General features: G+C 39.3%; 1 protein-coding gene across 2 annotated transcripts in view; it reads right to left on the bottom strand.

The window, feature by feature from the left end:
• The window catches only part of LOC102575391 (bifunctional heparan sulfate N-deacetylase/N-sulfotransferase 3), a 134,663-nt gene that overhangs the window by 76,100 nt on the left and 34,141 nt on the right, over positions 1-24,422 (bottom strand). For both annotated transcript variants that reach the window (XM_006261060.4, XM_019494960.2), the window contains exon 3: positions 2,824-2,911. In XM_006261060.4, coding sequence (XP_006261122.2) covers positions 2,824-2,911 — 88 coding nt within the window. The remainder of the gene's footprint in view (positions 1-2,823; positions 2,912-24,422) is intronic.

Genomic DNA, 24,422 nt, shown 5'->3' on the forward strand with positions numbered 1-24,422 from the left:
ATCATGTTGCCATTATAATTTTACGTGAAATGTAATTATTTTATTCACTTTTTTATTGTTCTGACTTCTTTCCTTGCAAAACATTCAGGTACTCTATTTTGTGCACCAGATGTATTGTGCTCTCTCTAGCACTCTATCGCCATTTATGCCTCAATTAATCTCTGCCCCAATTAACATTCTATCCCCTTCATATCTTCCTCTTCTCATCAGTGAATCATGTCAGATTTATTCCTTTGCCATCCAGAATTTTACCCTCTCTCCATCAGAGAGAACAGAGCTAGAGAAACATGTGAAAAAGGATAAAATGGGGGCAGTCAGATGTAATGATGCAGCCGTCTGTCTGGGATCATTAGACTTTAGGACTCTATTAAACCTAGTGGCTATGTCAGTTTCACAATATGGTCATTTCAGGGGTGATTCAACATCAAGAGTCCAGGACTATAGTAATTATGGGACTATGCTTTTTTACACTTGCCAGCAAAGTAACTAACAGATGTGGCTAAAACTAACCAGGCAAGCAAAAAGAGGACAAGTAACTCAGAAAGGGGCTAAATCCTAAGTATAGGGTTTACTACAGGAGAGACGGTCTCTACTAATTTACCACTCTGCAATGTGAGCCAGTTTGTACTACCAACCAGCAGCAGAGCTGCCCTTACCCAAAAGGAGTTTTAGGAAGGACTGTGTAGCCTCTTAACGATACAGTGCCTGTTTCTTCAACTCTGACATGAACTTGTGTTGTCTTTTCTGCACTTGATCTCTGAGGGCCATATTCTATTTTCCCCCAACTTAATGACTCATTCCCCCCACTCCTATTTATACAGCAACTTTAGTTTGCCTGCATACATTTTTTTTGTTTTGTTTTTTGTTGTTGTTGCTATTTCACCAATTTAAGCTGCTATAACAACTAGCAATATGAAAGATGAAATCTGTGGTCCTTTACTGTACAAAATTCTCCATAAACCCAACAAGATTAACCATCACAGACTGTGTTCGTCTGTTCAACAGAGTCCCAATTTTTTCCAAAATGATGGCGGTGAGGGGGAACAAGGTAAAATTATGAGTATCATCTTAAAATGGACATTTTAGGTGAAAAGGCCACATTGCTTCTTTCTTATTGCAGGACTGTGCCAGAAAATAATATATTGTTAGGTTTTAATCCACTCAAGTTCTAAATCACTCAAGGTGTTTTCACCTTCTTTCTGAAACAGACATATTATTTGGTCAAACTGACAAATTTGTAAGTTCACTAGACTACAGAGTTTCAGTCCAAAAGCATTATATATTTTCTTTGTTTCCTATTAAAAAGCAGGATTAAAAATATAAACAGAGATTTTCAAAGACAACTGCAAAGGGTTAGGTATGTAGGGCATGGTTAGGTATATTATTAAGCAACACAATTTTCCTGAGCACTCAGTTATCACTAACTCTTTCTGCCAAATAAGCAACAGTTCCAAAATCAGTCACATTTTTAGGTGTCTAAAAATTGCTTTAGGTGTCAAGGTATCTATGTCACTATTAAATCTTTTATAAATTGTGCAAAAAAATGGTTAAAATTTGCTTTCTTAATTTTTTTAAGAGACTTTTCTGAAGTGAGATACATGCACTCTATTCGTGATTTTTGAATATACAAACACAGGGATATACAGCTTATATACCAGTTCACTGATTTGACTTGTATAAACAGGAGGGCATATTTATTGACTACAGAATGACATTTCAGTGTGCCTGAACACAGAAATATATAGGAAGCATTACTACTGTGACAACTGTGTGCTAATACATCTCTGGAGTTTTCTTTTTAATTATATCTTCTCTGCATTGCCTTTGCTTATTCACAATTATAGAAAAACGTCCAGACTATAGGAAGAATGGTATCCTCTTGCTTTGCAAGACTGGGACCTCAGGGCTTGAGCCTACAAGGAGCGCTGAACTCCCTGGAGTCAGTAACAGGTGAAGGTGTCTGAGTAACACCACATACGCATAACCTTTCACTATCAGGCTGTTAATCTAGAGTGGGGGGGGGGCAATCTTTTGGCTGGTGTGCCACAAATTATCCCCATACTCTCCCCAATCCCCAAATGCCATGCTATCTCCTTTCCTTGTCCAATCTTCCAATCTGCTTTCTGACCTGTGCCCCATCTTCTACTCTGCTTTCTGCTTCCTGCTCTATCTGCCAGTGTGCTGCCTGTCCCCTCCCCAGTCTGCTGTATGCCATACACAGAGACTGCCTGTGTCACTTGTGGCATGCATATTGCAGGTTGGCTATCTTTGATTTAGAGTATCCATCAACATGACCATAAATGGTTTAACTCTCCGGTTTTGTCAAAAGCATTCATATGTAAAGTTCTGAAAATATTACTTACCTAGCTTTCTATGGAAATTACTTTGTTAAATTATAAAACATATCAAGAAATACAGAGAAATTGGAAGGCAATGAATCAAATAGTTTACATGCACACCTGAATCATAAAGTTATGAAAGTTGAATGGATTCTTAACAATTTTTAGAACATTTTAAGCATATCTTACTATGCTTAAAATGTGTGCCTAATCTATCAGAGCACTGTATAAATATACGCAGTACAATTTACATAAATTATATCAGTTTTATTAAAATATAAAATATAGGATAACTGTAAATACGTATTTAAATACTATGTGTAAAACTTCATTCTAAAAAAAACAAACAAACATAAGGCCATTTCCCTATTTCTTATTCTGAATAATAAAATGATACTATATTATTACAGTCATTTCTATGCCCTTTACGCTTTAAAGAATACTAATAACCAAAATAAAAATTATTATAATTTGTAATTCTTACCTGTGTGGTAAAACTTCCCAGAAAATCCCAGGTTGAAAGTAAAATTTGTAATCTGAGATCTCAAAAGATTCTGAGTATCAAGAAGGGCCTGAAATAAACATAAAAAGTACATCAGATGCAGAAGAACATAGTACTATAATATAAAGATTGTGTTTTTAATTTCAAATCATTGTCATCATTTTCCATGTATAAAAAGAGATCTTTATTCGTCAGAGCTAAATAATCTGAAAAGTCTTCACTTCTTAAGGATTAAAGAGCAAATGTAGCACTGAAGTAAATTACATGCCATTTCATGGAGGTCAAACTTATAACTAGACTTCCCCATGTAAAAATTCCTGTGGTATGTTTTATTTGTAGCTGTCAAAGCACTCTTCATGGGATATTAGTATCATTATCCCCATATTACAGTTGGAAAAATGGAAGAACAGCAAGAAGAGATTTTTCCATGTTCACTGTTCCATGTTCACATAGATTCCAGCCTCTTGAGTCCCAAACTATTGAACTTACCCCAGTTCTACCCTCTTAGATACTCTCTGCATCATATATATGTATGTATATTTGTAGGATATTTCATTCTTCTTTAAAATTTACCGGCAAATTTGCTTAAGAGCAGAAAAGGAACTGAGATGAAACCCGAAGCCTATTTTGAACCCAAAAGAAAGCCAGCATAGTGGAATGGCAGAGTTGTAGATGCATTAAGCAGAAAAAAGGCTTCTTTCAAAATGCAGACGTCAAATCCCAATGAGGAAACAATAGTGCATAAACACTGGCCAATCTAATGTAAAACTATAATATGACAAGCTGAGATAATTTGAGGAGAAACTTGGTAGAGACACAAAAGATAACAATACAAATTTCTTTAAGTACATAAGAAACTGAATATCTGCCAAGGAGTCAGTTGGGCCTTTGGATGATCAGGGTGTAAAAGGTGCTCTAAAGGACAACAGGGCCATGGCTGAGAAACTAAACTTTTTTGTGGTGTGTTTTTTTTATTACTGGGATTTTGCGGTGGGGAAGGGGCAGGTCTGCGCTGCCATAACAAGGATTGGGCCCCTCTCAACTCCCCTGCTGTCTGACCCTGGCAGCCAATATCTTAGAAGTGGCTGCATTTCTGGAATCAGAAGTGAATGTCTGTTTACTTGCTTCCTAGTTAAATCTGTGCAGCTTAGATTAATCTGCAAAGACTGAACCGATCCAGCCTCTGGCTTTTTGACTTCTGTACTTAGCCTAACTGCTGGAGGCTACAAGTGAAAAAGGAATAGTGGAAAAAACCCTGATCATTCTCAGTTCACTCTCCCTTTCAGAATTCACCCTCTGCCACTGTGTGACACAGGATACTGGATTTATAGTATGTCCCAGTAAACAGCAATACTTATATTCCAAGGCTCTGCTAATGTCTGTGCACAAAGTCTGGCGTAAGCAGTTAGCTTACTGACTGTTAGCATGAGTGTACTTCCATTAAATTAGTATGAAGAGAAAAGCATCATGAAAATAAAGAAATGGGTAGTTATTATTAATCAAATACATCTTAATTCTTCATATTTCTACACTGTTTATCATCTGCTACTCTGAAGAGTTGCAAAGTATTTCAGATGTCTTCCAAGCACTGATACTGTAAAATGGAACATGTTACACTGTTTTGTTTTTTTTGCTTTTACAACCGCCCCCCCCAACTTTTACTTCTGATTAAAAAGCCAAAAAAGCCTAAAACCAAAACCAAAGAACAAAAACAACCCCCTCCCAAACAAAAGAAATGTAAGTGCTCCCTGGAAGAGTACAGCGTATGACTATTGGTCTACAGGTTTTGCTGAACTAGACACTGCTACTTGTGAAGTCTTCAGATATTTGTTAGAGGCACGGTTTATAGCTACCTAAGATAAAATGTATAGTTATTTTATACCTATACATAGCATATATACATATTCATGCACCCATACACACTAATTCTACTAAGCAGCAACAGCCCTGAAACCACATGGCTGAAAGAAACTAAAGTTGGTGTATTGCAGGGCATCACAAGAGTCTTCAAAAATGACATAGGCAAAAAGACATTCCACAAAGATGACTTTTAATGGTGTCCTTATTGCTTATTTTAGAAATGAACAACAATAGTATGTTAAGGAAAGTGAATGTATTTAAAATCACAACAGGAATAATAGGAAAATTACTGAAGATTTTCCACATACAAAGAGCAAGCAGGCACAAAACTTTTCTTGAAATTCAATGACTTAACTCCCATTTGTGCCTTTGAAAATCTCATTCGAAATGTTAATGATTTGAGTCTTTTAAAATGTGTACCTTTCTTAACTCTCTTTTCTGTTATGAATTTATTTAAAAATGCAAGCTATTTTAAAAGCAAAACACTAAGGGCACCAGATTGTAAGTTGAGAAGCATAGCACACCTATTGTTTCCCATCCCTCAGACCCTCACTGCCACACATTTGCATTTTCACAGACCTCCATGTGGTATTTTGGCTTCTATTCTACCCAAGAGAGCACACAATTCACCAGCAGACTATCTCTATGCCTGAAGAACGGTGTTTGTGCCTGAAAGCTTGCAAAGAAATTTTTTTCCAGCTATTTAGTTGGTTTAATAAAACATATCACATCTACCCAAAGAACCTTGTAAGCAATATATACATTGCTTACTTCTATATATGAAATACACCCGAAAGAAAGAAAGAACATAAAACAACACAATGACAATCCTCATGGCTATAGATACTGGACATCTTTTTGTTACATATCTGAAACAGAAGTTTAAGGGAAAAATCTGCATCCACTTAAATATGCATTCTGCTCCAGCTGCTGGATAAAGTGCAGTCATCCTTAAATGAACAGCTTCAAAACACTGTAACTTGAATAAGTTTTATTACAGACAACATTTATGTTCTTTACTGCAGCCACCTGCGACAACATAAACGTTCTCTGTGGAATATTGTCTCTGGTGTCTGATCACTTTTTGTATGACAGCTTCTATGTGTAGACAAGATTTTTGGGTAAATATGGTATCTTTTATTAGATCAACTAAATAGTTGGTAAAATTGTTCTTTGCAAGCTTTCGGGTTCAAACACCCCTCTCCCTCTGCCTGAAGAAGGGTGTTTGTACCCAAAAGCTGGCAAAAACCATTTTTTTCAACTATTTAGTTGGTCTAATAAAAGACATCACATCTACCCAAAGAATCTTGTCTGCATATGTCCTTAGACCAACATGGCTCCAACCAACACCCCCGAAACAGCTTCTATATGTTACATTCATTGTGGTGGTGTCCATCTTTACGTTGTAATAATGTGCTGTAGCTAAAGGCCTTATCTGTATCCTGCTGGGAATATTCTACCTACCTCTGAACCTATCATCTCCACAATAGTTTTTAACTGATGGAATATCAAAAGAAAAAGATGAAGAAGAAAACTGTAGCAATGCTGGAGAGAAAGAGACCTTTGCAGAAATTCTTCATTGTATTTTTCTGATATGTCAAAGTCACTGCATCATGGATATGGGAGTCACCATTCAAAGTATTTGAAAATGAGAAGAGAGAGAGAGGGACAGACTGCATGATATCTCTGTGATAACTTGACAATTGATTTTTAGTCTATGGAAGGAAGAGGGTTTTTTTGCTTCCTTCTATGGAAGCAAGAGGGTTTTTTTTTCACTTGCATGCATTTATAATGGCGAGTCCTTTAGTTCAATTTCATTTAGGCCAGAAAGCATGACAAAGTGATTTGTTGTTGATCCTAACTGATTTTTTCCCACATTTATTAGACGTAGTAGCATTTTTTAATCTCCAAAAAAATGTGAAGCTTGTCGCTTACAGAGTAAATTTTGAAAGATTTAGTGTGGAGCTTAGGCATGTGATACTCATTAAAATCTACAGGAGTCACGCTGCTAAAAGCCTGCATATTACTTCGGAAATTTAGCAGATAAAGTCAACCGCGCTTACACCTACCCACATGCTACCTGTTCTGTCTCTAAAGCAGGAGAGTACAGACCTACTGTGAACTATTTTCTATACAGACAAACTGAGATAACATTTGGATTAGCATGCCTATGATTATTTTCTGGGTGACTTGACATTTTACTCATCATTTAGATTTTAAAAGCAAAATGTTAAAACCCATGAAAATATACAGCAGCAGATGGCAAGGTCTATTATTGTATTTCTGAGAGAGAGAAAGAGTGTGGAGGGCCAAATCTTAAATTTTGTTTCTAAATTCTGTTTTGTACGCTTGTGGTACACTGGGGATTTTGTTTTTTTGTTTTGTTTTTTTAACTGATTGCTTTTACGAAAATTTCTTCAGGGTATCTGTGTAAACAAGGGTCGGCCAGAGCATGGCACATGAGGCCATTTTGCTGGGCGTGCCACTGGCAGCCCAGGCTGTGGGCAGCTGCTGCCATCCACAGCGTCTGAGTTGCTCCCAGCAGGCAGCTGAAAGGCTGCAAGCCCTGCTGCAAGCAGCCCGGGCTCCATGGCTGGCAGCAGCTACCTAGAGCCTGGGCCAGCTGTGGCCCATAGACTGCACACAGCTGCACTGGGCTCTGGAGCCCCAGCATCAGCTTCATACAGTGGAGGTTGGGGTCAGGGCTTGGGTTGCGCTGCCTCAGGTCCCCCTCCCACTGCTTGCTCTGAGGTGCATGTGCACCCACCAGCTATACGGAGCTGATGCCAGGGTTCTGGAGCAGAGGTGGTGCTAGCCTCTTCCCACCGGGGAGGCTAGGCTGGGCCTGGGCTCAGTGGGCCAGGGGGCTCTATCCCTCCCAGCACTGCCATAGCTGCCTGCTTGTCCGGCTGAGCCTGCCCTGCTCCCGCCAGCTCGGAGCCCAGCCCCACCACTGGGAAGAGGCTGGTGCCACCCATGCCTGGAGCACTGCATGTTTGCAGGTTCAGCTGTGTGTGGTGGGCAGGAGGTGGCAGTGCTAGGAAGGTGACTACAGGGGGCTAAGGCAAAATTTGCAAGGGTTCCCCCCTAGCACCACCCCTGCAGCTGGATGATGGGAAGGCTCTGAACTGGGGCCTCAGCAGGCCTTATTGCAGCCCGGGAGCCAGCTCCCTGGGGAAGCACAGAGGCTGTGGCAGGCTCAGGACATTGTCAGGTTGGACTTTATCCTGTGGCCCAGGTGTGCCTGGTTCTGTGTGTGTCTGGTTCTGTATGTTTGTCTACATGTGTGTGCATGTGTGCACACGTGTCTGGTCCAGGCAAGTGTATGTGTATGTGTGCATCTGTTCTGTGCATATGTGTTTGTATTTGTGTGTCTGGTTCTCTCTCTCTCTCCTCCTTTTTTTCCTCTTTTTTTCTTTGTCTTTCCTCCTTTTCTCTTCTTTCTCTCTTTCATCACAACATGCTTAACTAAAAAAGAATACACTACAAGGTAGTATATGAAGTTTTATTTATTGTTACCAGGTTTAGAATTTTTAGAAAACCTGGTATTTATTGTAGAAAAAAAGCAACATTTATTATTATTATTATTAACTATATTAATATGCAGCGCATCCCGCCACATACCCCCCACCCCAGTTCTGGTGTTCTGGTATGCCAGCAGTCTGGCACCATACAAGGTAAATATTGCAGTTTTTTTGGCACTCTGGCCAAAAACGTTGCCTACCCCTACTGTAAGCAGAGTTCTGTATTATTGAACTATGTATCTTACAAATTGTTCATTGCCATCTACATATATTTATAAATATGTAATTAATTACTATAGTTGAATGGATTTTTTCAAGTATTATCATGTACTTTTTAAAATAAAAACATTTTATTTCTTTATAACTTCTCCTAGCTAAGATTGAGGGCTCTGGAAGTTCCTTTCACCAAGCTTGAGTTTCTCAGTGTATGAGAAAGGAATAACAAGGATGATTGTTCAAGTACTGATGACATTTTGTTCAGTGGCAAACTTCCCAAAACAAATCCTTGAAAGGGACAATATAACCTAGGAAAGTAATGAGTGATTGTGATCATAAAACATAACACTTCTTTAATTCTTGCATCTGATATATAGGTGTCATAAGTAACAGAGATAGGTATAGATACAGTAAATATTTATGTACTCTCAGCTTATATTTATCCATTTTGCTCCAATGAAGTCACTGGAGTTACTCCAGTTTTCTTTTGACATTTATATCACTGTAAAGGTAGGCCTCTGAGCACATAACTAGCATTTTCCAGGGTCCACAGACCTATTTTGGTCATTGTCATTTTCTGTCTGATAAACTGCCATGACTATTTACAAGCAGACTTAATCTAATTATGATCATAATCTAAATAATTTAAACTAACTAAACTCTGTGCAGCAGTGGTTCCCATTGAGCTCTAAGGTTCATGGAGCTCTTGTGGGCAAACCATGGGGAGCTGGCTGGTTATAGAGCAATGATGCCATGTTTTAGCTGCCAAATGAAATTTAATAATTTATAAAAATGTTTTACAAAAATATTCACAATATTTTAATACATTTAATATAAGACATCTTAATTTTAAAATGTTCACGTTTTCCAATTAAGAAATGGCTGTGACCATGTGATGTGATGTGGACAATAAGGTCACAAATGGACTGAAGGATCTTTTACTCAGATGCTGCCCAGGCCATGAGAAATTGGAGAATTCTTGCTTTCCCCTACATAGCCTCCTTCCTCCTCACAACAATAATATTTACGTACTTTATATCACCTTCCTTTCAAAGATCTCCATGTTGTTAACAAAAGAATGTAAATTTTCTTAGTCTCATTTTACAAATGGAGCATTTGAGGTGACTTCTATAAGTCACTTGCCTGAGAAAGCCAGGAACAAAATTTGGGTCACCAAGCTTCCTATCCATTTCCTTCTCCCACAATCACTTTGCTACCCTGCCTCACATTCTGTTTAGAGTGACTTCATTTGACTATCTGCTCAGAGAAGTTTTTGAAATGTCAGCTTGCCTTTAATAAATAAACAGCAACAATTTGTTCAATATAAACCAAATTTATACGCCCAAACATCCCTCGGCATTAGCAGAGTTCAGATGATGAGCCAGATATTACAGTTAAGCTCTATTATCTCTGCTTACAAGTAACTGTAATTTTTTTCTGTAGTCAGACTGATAATATTATAATATTTTTCCCCAGCATACACTGAAACTTAAGGCAAAATCCTGTTTGCCTTCCATAAAAAACTACACTGATTTTTAACGAGGCTAATATGAGTAAGGCCAGCAGGATTTGCTCCAAATATTTCTTTGATTACTAGTATGACTGTGATATTGCAATACAACCTTAGCTCAGTTATTGGTTTATCTCGGTAATAAAGTATGTACAATCTCTTATTTTTCAAGAAAGTCTGTTTTGTCCATGTCAGCAAGCAAATGCTACTTCTTTAATATATACATTACAAGATTCCTTGTTTCTAAATCTGTGTTGGGTCTTTATAAGGACTTGTCTACTTAAGACACTCCAGAAATGTTAAGATGAAAGTGTGAAGGGAAAGCGTGTTTTTTAAAGCACATTCTGGAGCACATTCAGAAGTGGTCTATAAAGATTACTTTATCTTACTCCCCTTTGATATCATGTATGAGCTCATTTGTCTTAAATGATCCAAGTATCCCCAGATAGACAGGTTCTAAGAAAACTATTAATGCAGGGGTTGGAACTCTACTTGGCCAGATTTGGGATGTGCTCAGAAACCTCTCTCCCTGGTGCATACTCCTAACTATTTCTTCCTCTGCTCCTCGTTCCAAGTTCCATTAATATTGCTAGGCTACCTGCTCATTAAAAGTGACCAAATCAAAACCAAAATGGATTCAGATACAGAACTGAAAAATGTGATATGCATGTACAAAGGATATTACAAACACTTCTGGTCCACAACAAATTTAAAGAACCATAATTTTATCTAAGATAGTTTGAAAGTATCCCTTTAACATTTTAAAGTGTGGTGCTAGTTCTTTGCAGAAGTATTTGGAGGTACATTTTGCTATATTTTCATAGAAGGACTATTTTGTTTATGAGAAAAAGTTGTTTCAGTCGTGATAAATTATGTATTTGTGGAATAACATTAAAATTCAATATATGTTCTTTCTGGAATTCCCAGAGTATTCTTTTTGAGACCCAATACCATAAATTCTTAATATACATAGAAGAAAGGATATTTTCTGTGGGTACTTTAGATACATTTGAAAAATATTTGGAATATTCTTCAAATAAAGGGAGGAGAATGCTTAAATTTTTCTTTGACACTGCATTCTCTTATCTGAATTGTGGAAATGGAGGGGGTAAATGAAAGAAAAGAGAACTAAAGAAATCTTCAGCTTGTTCAACACAGTTGAGCTGGCAGAAATAAATTATAAATACGCTGTAAATTACATAGGTGGAAAAACATTGCTCTGGAATTGTGGGAACTGAGAAGCAAATTGATGACAGAAAAGATAGAAAGACTGATAAAATAAGGATGGAAGGATGTCTGCTGACACTAGACAAACGCTTTAAGTTTAGGACTTACTAGATTCAGTTTATGGCCTGAACAAAATGATAACCATTAACACTACTTTGAATAACAAAATTAAAACAGCAAAACGTATTTCAAAGTTTCTTCATATATAGCAGCTTCAGGAAATTATTAGTTCCAAATCCTACAAAACCTCCTTTTTAGATGCAACAGCTTAAATGTACTGTATGCTAGTGGAATAGTTATTTACAGTTAACCAGCTAATGTAGTGGCAACATTTAAAACATAAATTACGTGCACAAATTCCTTGGGGAAGGAAATGAAGTATCTTACGCCAAACATGCAAGAGCTGTTATTGTTCACAGTCACTAAGATTTTTTTCTGTAACAGCCGTAAAATGTCAAATTTCTTCAGTCATACTTAGGGCCCAATCCTGCAGCTGTGGCATAAGCAAAGCTCCCATTGACTATACCTTAAGTATAACTTGGAGCAGATGATCACATCCAATTATCTACAAACTTCAAAGAGCTTCCCTGGTTAGGTCAAGCCAAATGCAATGCTTGTATCAAAGAGACTGAGTCTAAGATTTTTGTTCTGATATTGCATGTCTTAGCATTTTAATGCCCAACTCAAAACATATTGGCCCTGATTGTCAGAATAGTTCAACATCGACAACTCTAGTTTAAGTAAACTGAAACTGTGATGGAGTGATCAACACCTTCAAAAATTACTTAAAGTACTCCCACCACCATTTTTCAGCATGGGGACTCAGGTGCTTTAACTGCCCACCCCCAGAGCACAGACATAACTGCCCCATTAGGTGTCTCAAGGTGAGACCCCAAATGAAGGAAGTCCCATTGACAACTTTAAAAAATAATGAGCCAAATGGTTTAGGCTAGGGACAAAATTTACACATATACTGGTTTAAGTGACTGGAAACTGGTTAAAGCCTGTAACAGAACAGAGGTTCAGTGCACATAAACTGGCTTTGGTCATTTTGAAAGCAGTTTAAGATAAACTTGGCTGGATGTAGCATCAGGCAACTGATTTAGGTCAAACCAGTTTATAGAACTTCTGTCCCAGATCCCTTCCTGGTTCAAGCTAACTCACAGTCCCCCAGCATCCCAGGATGCTTTGGAGCCCTGGACTATGCTGCCTGCTCCAGTGGAGCAGGGATTGCCTCGCTCCTCTGCTCCTTAGCCTGTTTCTTGCTTGCGTCCATCAGTCCATAGGGATGGAGGGCAGGAGACCAGACCCCCAGCCCCTCTAGCCAGGGTCTACACAGCATGTTGGGGGAGGGAGATCCCCTGTGGTGGGGGCTTTTCAGACCTTGGCAGTTCTCCCCACTCTCCTTTCCCAGCACCTGATTGCTTTAGCAGCTGCCATAGGAGGGAGGGAGAAAGAGTCCCCTGAGCTGGGTGCCTGAGCATGCAGCCCACCATGGGAACAGTGGGAAGCCTTGGGGGGGCTTCCCCCCACCCCATCCCAGGGCAGCCCCAGGGAGATGAGGGGAATGCTTCCCCTCCTGAACCCACGGAGCTGCTTGCCTTAGCTCCTGCGAGTCTCAGGCAGCGTCAGGGAGCAGAGGGAAATTCTCCTGCTCCTCCCCAGCCAGTTTTGCCTTAGTTGCTGTGAGTCTGAGACAAAACTAATGCAGGGGAGAAGAGGAATTTTCCTCCACTCCCTGAGCTATCCCTGAGACTCACAGCAGTTTAGGCAAGGTGTTGCAGTTGGGGAGGGAAGAATTCCCCTTAGCTCCCTGAGGATGCCTGGAACTGGGGAACCCTGGGCTGGTATGGGGGAAGCCCCCAAGCTGGGCTACACAGGCAGGCACCTGGCCAAGAGGACTTCTTTTCCCTCCCTCCTATAGCAGTGGCTAAAGCAATCAGCAGCTGGGAAGGGGGAGGGGGGAATTCTTCTCAGCTCTCCAGGGCTGCCTGGGCTGGGTAACCCAGGTTGGGGGAAACCTCCCGATGGGGAGACTCCCCCAAGGTGGGCCAGCACCTGGACAGGCAGCTTCTTAATCATCTGTGGGGGGACAGCAGCGGTTTGGGGGCACTTGGCTGGGCTGGCAATGGCCAGCAGGCTGGGAGATATGCTCTACCACCCCCCACCTACTGGCCTAGGTCAGTGCAGGCCTCCCCGTACCTTTCCCAATTGAAAACTGAATGTCAGTTCAGCTGGTTATTGGTTCAACCTATGCAGCTTAGAGGAAACTGCCTAGATTGAATTGATTCAGCCTCAGGCTTTTTGAACTGTCTGCACTTAGCCTTACAGGTCACAGGCTGAGTCAGTTGCTAACTTCTGGGTCAGACTGATTCAGTGGCTGAATTCTGATTATTAATATTCTTTGAAATGTAGGAGAAATGGAGGGCAAAACCAGAGGGAAAACAAACAAACAGTTCAGTAAAATTTAGTGTTAAATGCCTATTCTGTTGATAGTAAAAGGGAAACATTTAATAAAATGCTATAAAAATGTGACTGGAAGATTAGAAGCACTCCTCTAGTTTTTCATCAGAATACATTGTTTTAATTTAATATTACTGGTTTCACGTTTGGCATCCTTATCTATATCACATGCTGGAACTAGTTTTGATGATGGAATGATACACTCTATCAAGATATTATGCTCTTTCATCTCAGTGAATCATTTGCACGACCAAAAGATTCAAGAAACACTTTAAATTTTAACCTCTTTCACTAACTTCTTTCTTCTTGAAGGTTGAAGGGGAAAGCTAAAGGGAGTAAGCTAATTATGAGAAGGTAGGTTGAAGGCTTTAAGTACCTAGCACCAACTGTATTTAATAACGTAATGCAATTAGCAATGCTGTTTTCAGGATTCTATATGGAATTCTTCATTATTAGTTCTTGATTAAACTGTAGCTTGATAGAAGACCTGAATATTACTAGCCCAGCTAAATGATTTCATTATTCTGCTTTTAATGGAAAGAAAACCCCTCCATTTCTTTTAATTAAAGGTCAAAAAACCCCAGGCCAATTAAAATAGTAGAACTAATAAGCACCATGCTGGTGCATATCATATTTTTCCATGGGTTTTGATATACAGGATTTTAGGCTCAACAGAGTACATTGATTTTATTTCATTTTTGCCTAAACCTTCCATGTGTTATAAAATAGTGGGAATGAATAAATTAATTCCCAAAACAGAATAAAACTTTAAGTAAAATGAAGTAAATTCTCTTCAATATGCAATTAAAGTTACTGCACATGCATTAATTAAGTTCTTGTGAAATGGGATGAACTGACAGAGCTGGAAGTTGATATATTTTATTAGTCACATTCAGGGCATTTCAGGTAGCTGCACTGCAAATTCCTTACACCACTGAGCAGCCTTAAATCTGAACATGACAGCCCACATCTTGGGGCAATACACTAGTTCACATTTTATTTCGATTCACTCCTTGGCCACTTGGCTATGACTGCCTGATGTTGCTGATGCTAACTGCATCCTACAAGCAAAAGATGCAGTTGTTTCCTGAAGCAGGTTGGACACATGCTTAATACAAACCAGGCTGAAATGAACAACTACTTCATAGGGAACTGAACGACCAACAGCAATACATTTTAGTCCTTACTAATGGATTAAAAATGACCTATATACCTATGTACAAAGGTATGAAGGATCAGTGTCCCACTGCTTTCTATAAATTCCACACTTTCAGTCTCATATTTACAGTTCACTAGGATGCATAATACCAGAATCATTTACTGTAACATATGTATTATATTCCATATACTTCAGGAAGAACCAAGACATATTCAAGTTCTTACTCTAACTCTCACTCTCTAACAGGATATTTATTTTTTATTTAATGCTTCTTCAAATGCTACTTCCCATTTAAACTTTCATCAGAGCCAGTGGCAGAACAATTAATTATTCAAAATCTTCATCATTTTGGGGGTGTACTTAGTAGCCGTGTTGGTTTGAGACAAAAAGACATACAAAAAACTAGGTTTTCCTTGCCATTTTCCAGTTGGTCTAATAAAAGGTACCATTTTGGAACAAAGAGTTCTAGTTTTTTGTATGTTGTAATTTTGGGACATATGCTGCTTCCTGCATCCTGAAGTCACAAAGACTCTTCCTTCCATTGTGCTACCATAGGGCTATGCTGCTTGGAAGGCAATCTATGGAGAAGTCCATACTCCTGATACACTGTGAATTATTTAGTTCTACTGTATTGTGCTTTTTTTTCTGAAGAAGTTTAGTATATGTACATGCATGGAAGTTAGTCACTGATTCTGAGGTTGGGAGGGAAGAGTTAAAGGAGATTAGACACTTGTTAAAGCTACACTCCTGGCATAAGGGGCAGGAATAACTATGGGTTGTGACAGTTGTGCATCTCCCTTGTACTTGGCTATCTGGTTTGTTGCAGGATTCTAGACTAAAACTTTAGTAATATCTCCCTGTCTACAATCCAAATTTTCAAAGTTGTATTTAAGATTAGCAGGCCAACATTTTCTCTTTCAATTTGTAAACTAAACACATGCAGGTTTAAAACTACATACACCAAATGCATACAGTTATGGATGCAGCTCTTTTGAAAAAAACTTTGGCCAAAATGTTGTGCCTGGGTGTCATTTTTCTTCTATGGCTCTGCACTGCAGGAGAAAAAAAGACTCAACTGCCCCATCAGCTTAAAAGATAATCTTCGAACTGCAGAGTTAAAAACAAAAAATCATGTCCTCCACAGCCTGTCTATTCACACAGGGTAATACTGCAGACAATCAGATTGATAATGGGTATTACTTCTCAACTATTTTCCAGAACAGAAAATATTTCAAGCATTTACATTTTCAATATTTTTTCCATAGTTCAAAGCTGTCATTGGAAAACAGGAACCACAATTATAGTAAAAACTCTCTGCATACTCCTGGAGAAACTCAAGTCTGTATTCTAAGATATAACAAGCCGTAATTTGGATAGCTTAAAAAACATATCAGTCACTACTTGACTAAAAATTGATTCTGGTCCAAGAAAACTAGTTTTTAAGTTGGGTTTTTTTGGTTTTATTCCTTTTTTTAGTTTCATTTATACATTTGACACTGAAGCTAAGGCTGATAGACAAGAAAAATACACTGATATCCGTGCTTGTTTTGTGCTGAGAACCACTGTTTTAAAATACCAGCTCTTAGTTTTCACTCATTTTTGACTGCAAAAAAAAATAGCAGTGCAATTCTCTTGTTACAAAGAACTCAGAAAGACCACAACAGGTTAAAATGTTTTTAATTCTATGGATTCCTGTTTGAAATCTCTGGGTTTATCTTGAGAATCATGTTTGTACTCTAAGGCTAGGGACAGAAATTACACATAAACCAGTATAAGTGATCAGAAACTGGTTCAAATCTGTAACCCAAAAGTTTGGTGTGCAAAAACCACTTTCCAAATGGCTGAAACCAGTTTAAGATAAATCTGGATGGATGTAGTATCAGACTTAGCTGTTTTAAGTTAAATCAGCTTATTGAACTTCTGCCCCAGATCTCCTCCAGATTCAAGTTAACTCACAGTCCCCCAGCATGCTTTGCACCTCCCCGCAAATCCTCCCCCACACCCTTTGCCAGGTGGATAAGGCTAACCTTGGTCCAATGTGTCTGCTTTAGCCGAGCAGGCAGGTGTGCTCTCCTGCCCACCAGCTTTTGGCCTGGGCCATTGTAGGCATGTGGCTGCATTTCTGGAATCAAAAGTGAATGTCTGTTCACTTGCTTATCAATTCAATCTACACAGCTTAGACTAACTTGTGAAGATTGAATTGATTCAGCCTTGGGCTTTTTGACTGTCTGTACTTAGCCTAACAGTAACAACATTGTCTGGCACCCCGTAAAACCCTTGAAAGGATCTCTAAGCTGCTGCATCCTGGTTGAGAATCATAACATTAAAAAGTTCAGCATGCAGGCAAAAAACCCCACTCCTACTTGCATTTAGATAGAATCTCAGGGGATCAGATCTTGAAAGTTGCTTATACAAGTGTAAATGCCATAGTTAGACCGAGGGCTGTGCAACGGACATGCTAGCCCTCATGAGGGATGGCCAAGTAAAGGGATGGAGGTGGCGTAATCTACTCATTCTCCAGAGGTACAAATGATCTCCTAGTCCTGACTCCCTAATAATAAGTACACAGCTCCTGATCCTGATTCCTGAACTGGCAAAACCAAACTAGGGGGAATAATGGGAGTTTGGTTTATCACAGGAAAATGCCTCTCTTCCACTTAATTGCCAGGAATAATCTTTGGCCTAGTGGACTCCCACTGTTATAGTCTCTCCCCCTTCTCCCTCTCACAATTGCACCTCAAAATCAAGTTGGAAGTTACTATTTGTGACTGATAATCAGCTAAGATAACAAATGCATACATGTTTTCTTTTTTTCAGTGGATCTGAAGCTGCTTACTGACCTTCTGTAACTAGCTCCATAACAGACTTAGCAAATTCAAGGGAAAGAAAAGGAAGGCACTCACAAAAGAACAGATAAGACTCCTTTTTAGAACATAAATTTTATGATCAAGCTAAAAATAACAAAACAGCTCCTAGGGGCTGTCCCAAGTTGATCAAAACTGGCAAAACTGTGCTCACTGGCATAAATCTACAGAAGTCAATGATCTGTAAGGATGTTGTTTAGCAGCAGAGGTATAATTTTATGGATTTGGGAAGATCACATGACTAAACAGAGAGAAAAGAAATAGTGATAATATATTAAAATATTAACAGCATTCATATTTTGTTTGAACACTAATTAACTTTTACTTTTTTTCTAAAATATTCATATACATTTCTGAAAACTAAAATATATCCACCCCAGCCACTTACAGACTTATTTCCAAACCTGGACACTGCATTCCGTATGAGGACTCAACTTGATGCACATGCCTCTGAAACGATGGGGTTTTTAGCAGTATTCTTAATACAATCACCATGCCAATGTAATATTGTTCTCTATATCACATTTTTGAGCATTTTGCCCACTCTTCCAAATTCTTCCTTTTGGAGACTATTCTATAGAATAGAAATTAACTCCTGTAGTCTCAACCATTTTATTGTTCTAAACTCTTTCCAATTCTTTATGGTAATATGGTGACCAGAATTAAGCATAATATTTGAGAAACCACCACAGTCACTGAAAGGAACTAATAAAGTAACTTCCTGATCTAGAATGCAATGTTTTTACATAGACATTTTGCAATATCAGTGGCCTTATTGACAGCAATCTCACATTGCACACTTATATCTAATTTACAGTCTACACACCTTTCTAGGACACTTTCAGCATTACACAAGTTACCTTTCAATAAATCCAAGAAATGGCAAATTTGCTTCATGTAGGTGTCCTACTTTGAATATTAGGCCACTGGTCTAAGCCAGGGGTGTCAAAATCATTTGGTCCCAGGGCCCCCATCTGGATTGCAGGAGTTCTCAGATGCCACAACCAGACCTCAGGGGAAGATGACCCATGTCCAACAGCTGCCAGCCACCCTCACCCCTTTTTCCCTGACGCTAATTTTAGTCACCAACAATAACCAACCCCCACCAATTTTAGCATTGTTGTTAGCAAAGGGTGGGTGGGAGACTAACAGTGGGGGCATGAACCCCTTGGGTTCTAGAGCTACATTGATAAGCAGCACTATTAGCGGCAGTGGCAAGCCCCGCGGACCAGATGACCCACTTTTGTGGGCTAGATCCAGCCTGTGGGCTGTATATTTGACACCCCCAAGCAAACAATTTAAACATGTATCGCAGATTCAAGGAATAGGGGAACTGGACTTCCAGGGCTAGATGTTGGCACGCTCATTCTCACATGCACTACAAAAGTAAATGGGATACATTATTATGAGAAGAATATTTCTTAGTGCCTGAATTTAGCTAATTTTTGTTTCCTTGGCACAGATGGAACAGCAAAAAGTGACTTTCTTAAACTCTGTAATTGCTATTTTTGATCAACTGATCCTCAAGGGCATGTTGACACCGCCTCCAACCATAGTATGAGGGCTACTGTAAAAACATGCCCTTCCTACAGATTACTGCTCCCTGTGAGCCAAAGGCTGAAAAAAATGTAACACAGACATAGCTAGAGCAGCGCTGGGTATTCCTGAACATATATGAAATGGCGGATGTCAAAGTCCCCTTGGGGAGCTCCCCTTTGTCTGGTCTCTTGAGAGTTCCCTCCTGATACCAGCCTAGATGCGACTTCTAGAGCCAGGGAGTGGAGGCCCAACTCCTTCCTACACTGGGACTGTGACCTTTCAGTGCATAACCCTCCCTGGTTGTTCTGTGGCCCTGACTGCAGGAGTTAGTTTCCAGTTCAGCTCCTGGGGGAACCTGAAATTTCAAGTGGGAAAGCAGACAGCTCCATTTGAATAAAGGCATTTGTCAGAGCAAATGCCACCCAGCCAGAGGTTCCCTGTCCTCTCCAAATGTTTAGGCAGCCCCTCTGTGTTCAATCCAGCCTGCATAATCCTGACAAGTTACTCAGTCTGCTCAGCTTCTGAACCCCTGAAGCTATTCTGGTGGTCTAGGTCTTCAGACTGCCCCTCTCCTCCTTTCCTGGTTGCCCTATCTATTGTCATGCTTATCTGTCATTTAGCTTCTCTGGAAGCTCCTGGGTATCACTGACCATCCCATCTTTGCTGATGTGTAAACAGAGCTAACCAAATCCTGTGGATGCTGGAGCTGAGCTCCATCTTGTCCTGTCCCACTTGGGATACACTGTATTTTTCACCTACTCTTTCCCCCCCTCCCCCTCCCCTTATAAAAATTAGCTGGGAGACATTGAGGCACACATTATTACAGCCTTAACACAGTTAACACAGAAATATTACAGTAAAACACACAGTTCTACAACAGGTATGTGACATTTTTGGGCTTTTGACACAAAGAACTAGAGCAAATGGATGGGCTACATTTTCACAGCAGTGCTCTCTAGCATGTTCAGAAGTAAAGTAAACAGGGCCTATCTGATCAGCACTTGCTATAGATGAATATTTCAAAATATCCTTTATTTGATGGATAATAAATTAAAGACACAGTGCTGACCTGAATCACTCAGGAAGCAGAGTACATCACCCATCTGTGTGGGCCAGGAGCAGTCCAAGGCTTTCGGGGGTGTGCAGCGGGCTATGGCTGGGAGCCCGCAACGGTAGGGCGGGTACTTTTGCACGACAGACTAGAATTAGGCACAGACTCGTAGCGGTTAATTAAAGATTGTTTTACTTACACCGTAGGTGGTTGCGGTGCAGGCAGGAAAAACTTTCTTGAGTTGCAGTTACGGACAAACACAAGTGGAGTTTGCTAGGCTCCACCAAAGACACACGCACGGAGTTTGCTAGGCTCCACAAAAACAAACACGACAGAGCTCTGGATACCCTTGACGAGAGCGCAAAACCGTAGATACGTCTTAAGAATTTAACGAATGAGACGGGAAGAGGCTGGTGGTTGATCAGGCCGCCAAACTCCTCTGAGACACACACAAAGTTTCTATTACTCTGCCACGTGCTCAGAGTCCCCACGAGATGGTTGTGGAGTCCTCTACCACTTGGGCGGAAACTGCTCAAACCTCTTATATGACTAGCAAGCCAATCGCTAGCCACCACATGGGAATAATTTAGAAACAGCCAATAGTGGGAAACAAATTTACATACGGGTGGCGGGAACTCCTTTGCACCAGGGTTTTCTCTCTGCAGCTGAGAATTGCACCGTGCAAAGAAAGCTCCATGTGGCGGGAAATAATTCTGCAGTGCTGAAGCACACACACAATCATTGGGTCATGACACCACACCATCCACCACTTCCAGTTCACCTGAATTGCTTTAGTCTTTATCTGTTTACTACTATCATAGTTTTACAGAAAGGTTACTGGTTTATAAGGGTGGAATTAAATGTAGGTCTCCAAAAGCATACCGATTAAGTTATAAAGACTGTGGGTTAACTTGAATAAAGTCAAGTGATAAATTAGAATCTGGGTAAAGGTTTTCAAAACTAGGTGTCCAGCCAATCTATAACCAGTGGCCTCACTTGAAGGGGTACTGAACACACAGGACTCCCATTAACTTCAAAATCCAAAATCAGGTACTGACCCGACATGCCAGCATTCAGCACCTCTGAAATTCAGACACTGTCTTATATACCTAAATCTGGATATAGAGGAAGAGTGTGCATGTCTGTGTCTGAAATTCTGAGTCATGGGCTTCAGAATACAGCTACCAGATTATGAAGCAAAATACTAATCTTTCAAAGTATGCCATGATGATACCATTACAATGCAAACAGTTCTCTGTTCAAGTAGATAAAGATTAATTCACTGTAACCTATTTTTAGAAAAATAATTTTACAGAACCATAGATACATTAGGAACTGAAAAGATGCAAGAAATCAGGGGAACGTATATCTTAAGTTTAACTCTTTTTTTTGGATTAGGGATTTGTTGGGTTTTATTTTCCTTTGGATTTGGATTTTTGGAGCACAGAAATTGCCAAATAAGACATTATTTTTCAAATTCTTTTCCCCGGAGGTAAAATATGTTAGGCATTTTCTAATTCTATTATGCACAGGTGGTAGATGTATTATGTCTACTTTCTAGGTTCTTTAAAGTCATTGCATTATACAGATAGATTAAAGGCTTAGAAAAAAAATAGAGTCCCTGACAACTATCAAGACAAAAAGACAAAGGATTTGGAATAGGAAAAACAGTTCTGGAGCAGCAAGAACTTGGCCATGGAAAGTATGGTATCTAGGCAGTATAGTACCATCTCAATTACCTTGGAGATAATGTATAAAAACCTTATTACAACTGGAGTCTGAGGGAAGTTCAAGGTGAGGCACCTAGTGAAATCCTGACTTTAGTCACTTCCTAGTTAACTGAAGCTGCGGGGGGGGCGTGGGGGCAGGAGGGGGTAGGGGAAAGAGGGGGAAGCAGGAGGAAGGAAAAGAAATACAGGAGCTGATCCTCATTTGCCAAAAGAGCAAGGCTCAGTGGCAAAAGTAACAGAATCACTTAACACAGTTGCTACCCCTGAGCTGGCAAATGATCAGGGACATAATCTCTTTCCACCTAAAAACAATGAAGGTGAAAGACAAAAGTCACCTGTTGTTCTGCCAAATTTTTAATACATGCAATTTTACTATTTTATGGCTCTCTTCAAGTATGCAGCAGTAATCTGCAGCTGCAAAACTTGCAGAGGAATTAGTGATAAGTTAATCGGAAAGGAATCTTGTAAGGACTAAAGGGAATTTTGGTTAATGGTGTCGAAGTCTATAATACCATCTGTAGAACATGGTAATACTTTTATCTCAGGAAAAAGAGGGAAAAAAAGCAAAACAAAAAAAAATCATTTTGAAGTTTGCAGAGAACAAGAAGCTAGAATTAGGAACAGTCATTATACTGGAATTCCCAAAGGAACTCGATATTAGCTGATAACCAAGATATCTTTTTCTTTGTTGTGTAAGTGTGACTTGAAGAATCAGTCACATAGTTAAAGGGACTTTTTTCCCCTGACTGAACCACTGAGATGAAAAGAAATTTTCCGTAGTGAGGAATGGGGGTTAATGAGACACACTCCCGCCCCGCTACCAATTTGCTCTGTCATTTTTTTTGGCTGTGTTCTGTCTTGATACAAATTTAGGAATGGGAAGTTACTAGATTGGGTTTATTAGCCTTGATGTTTTGCTGTTGTTTGTAAATCTGTTTGCAGGTAATTATATTTGCTGATTGCATAGCATTTTTATTCTACCCTATTAAAGCAGCAGGAATAGGGGAGTACAGTATTTGAAAAAACCCAGACTACCAGTGGTTTGCTTACACTAGGGTGCAGAAGGGTGAACCATACAGGTATGCAGAGTCTGCTGACTTCTTTGCCATCATCATCATTATTAATTTATGGAGAATATTTTCTAGTATATGAACGTGTTAGGTAGAAGAATGAGATTTCCGCTTATTCTGGCCAACAGTTTTTTAACTTTATTTTAAAAACAACTTTTCCCTTTATTAAATTTTGGAGAGATACTGTAATTTCATGACCATGCCCAATCAGGGACAGACCTAGATTTTTGCATCATATACAAAATAACATGCATGATGCAACATTCATTTCCACCCTGCCCATGAACAGATACTTTTACCTATGTGTATTTGCAGCAATAAAGTTGAAGCATAACTTTGAGGAGAATGGGGCTGCTAAGGAATCCTGTCCCTGCTATAACCATATGTCATTGAACCATAGATAGTGAACTAATAATGGCATTCCGATTACTGGGTAGGATGTGGACAGGATGCATGGGGTTCTTTGAAAGAGGGATACCTTTTACTAAGGTCATCTCAAACAGAAAGCCATCTCTGCATAATCAAACTAATTCTGGTGAAAAAAAGAAAAGGTGTTGGGGGAAAGAAAGAAAAAAAGAAAAACAAAGATTGATGCTTGCTCAGTCTATACTGTATGGAATGTATGTTTATAAATTCTGTAATAACATAGCCCTTAATTATAATACCATCAGGTACTAAGGTGAGAATGCAACAAGCAAACCCCTGATACTAGAAAAGTTCATCCAACCTAAAGATACCAACATATAGACTGATATTGAGAAGAATGGTGGATATTAAAACAAATCATATTCCTGTAATTTAGTGGAAATTAATAAATATACATGACTGTCAAAATAACATGCAGTACACTAACCAAACTATGGAAATTATGGTTTGAAACGTGAGAATCAAGATCAACTTCACAAAAGCAATACTTTTTCACTGGAATTCTATATAGCCATATATGGCTCCAAACAGCTGTGCACTCAGGAAGCCAGTGCTGTAACTTCTTGCTGCTTTTATACCAGATAACAAGCAAGAAAAGCAATACAGTGTCCTGTTTTATAATACAGAGTTAAACTGTAACACTCAGTGCATCAGTAGCAGTCACTTAATGAGGACACAGACAGGGAGGGCATTATTTTTTTTCCTTTAAATGTACTTAATTAGAGTGGTTTGGCCACTGGGGGAGAAAATAATGAGATCATAACAACCTTCTCCTGTGAATACTAATAAGCCTACTGAATGGCAACAAATTACTACACATGTAACAAAGCCTTCCTGTTGCATGTAGTATATGACAAGCTTCTAAGTCTTCACCTTCATTATGTATAAAGGGAATCATATTTCTTTTCTATGTTATTTCTGCAGATCAGTTCTTAGAATTAC

This window comes from Alligator mississippiensis, chromosome 2 (genome assembly GCF_030867095.1).
Source record: "Alligator mississippiensis isolate rAllMis1 chromosome 2, rAllMis1, whole genome shotgun sequence".
NCBI lineage: Eukaryota > Metazoa > Chordata > Crocodylia > Alligatoridae > Alligator > Alligator mississippiensis.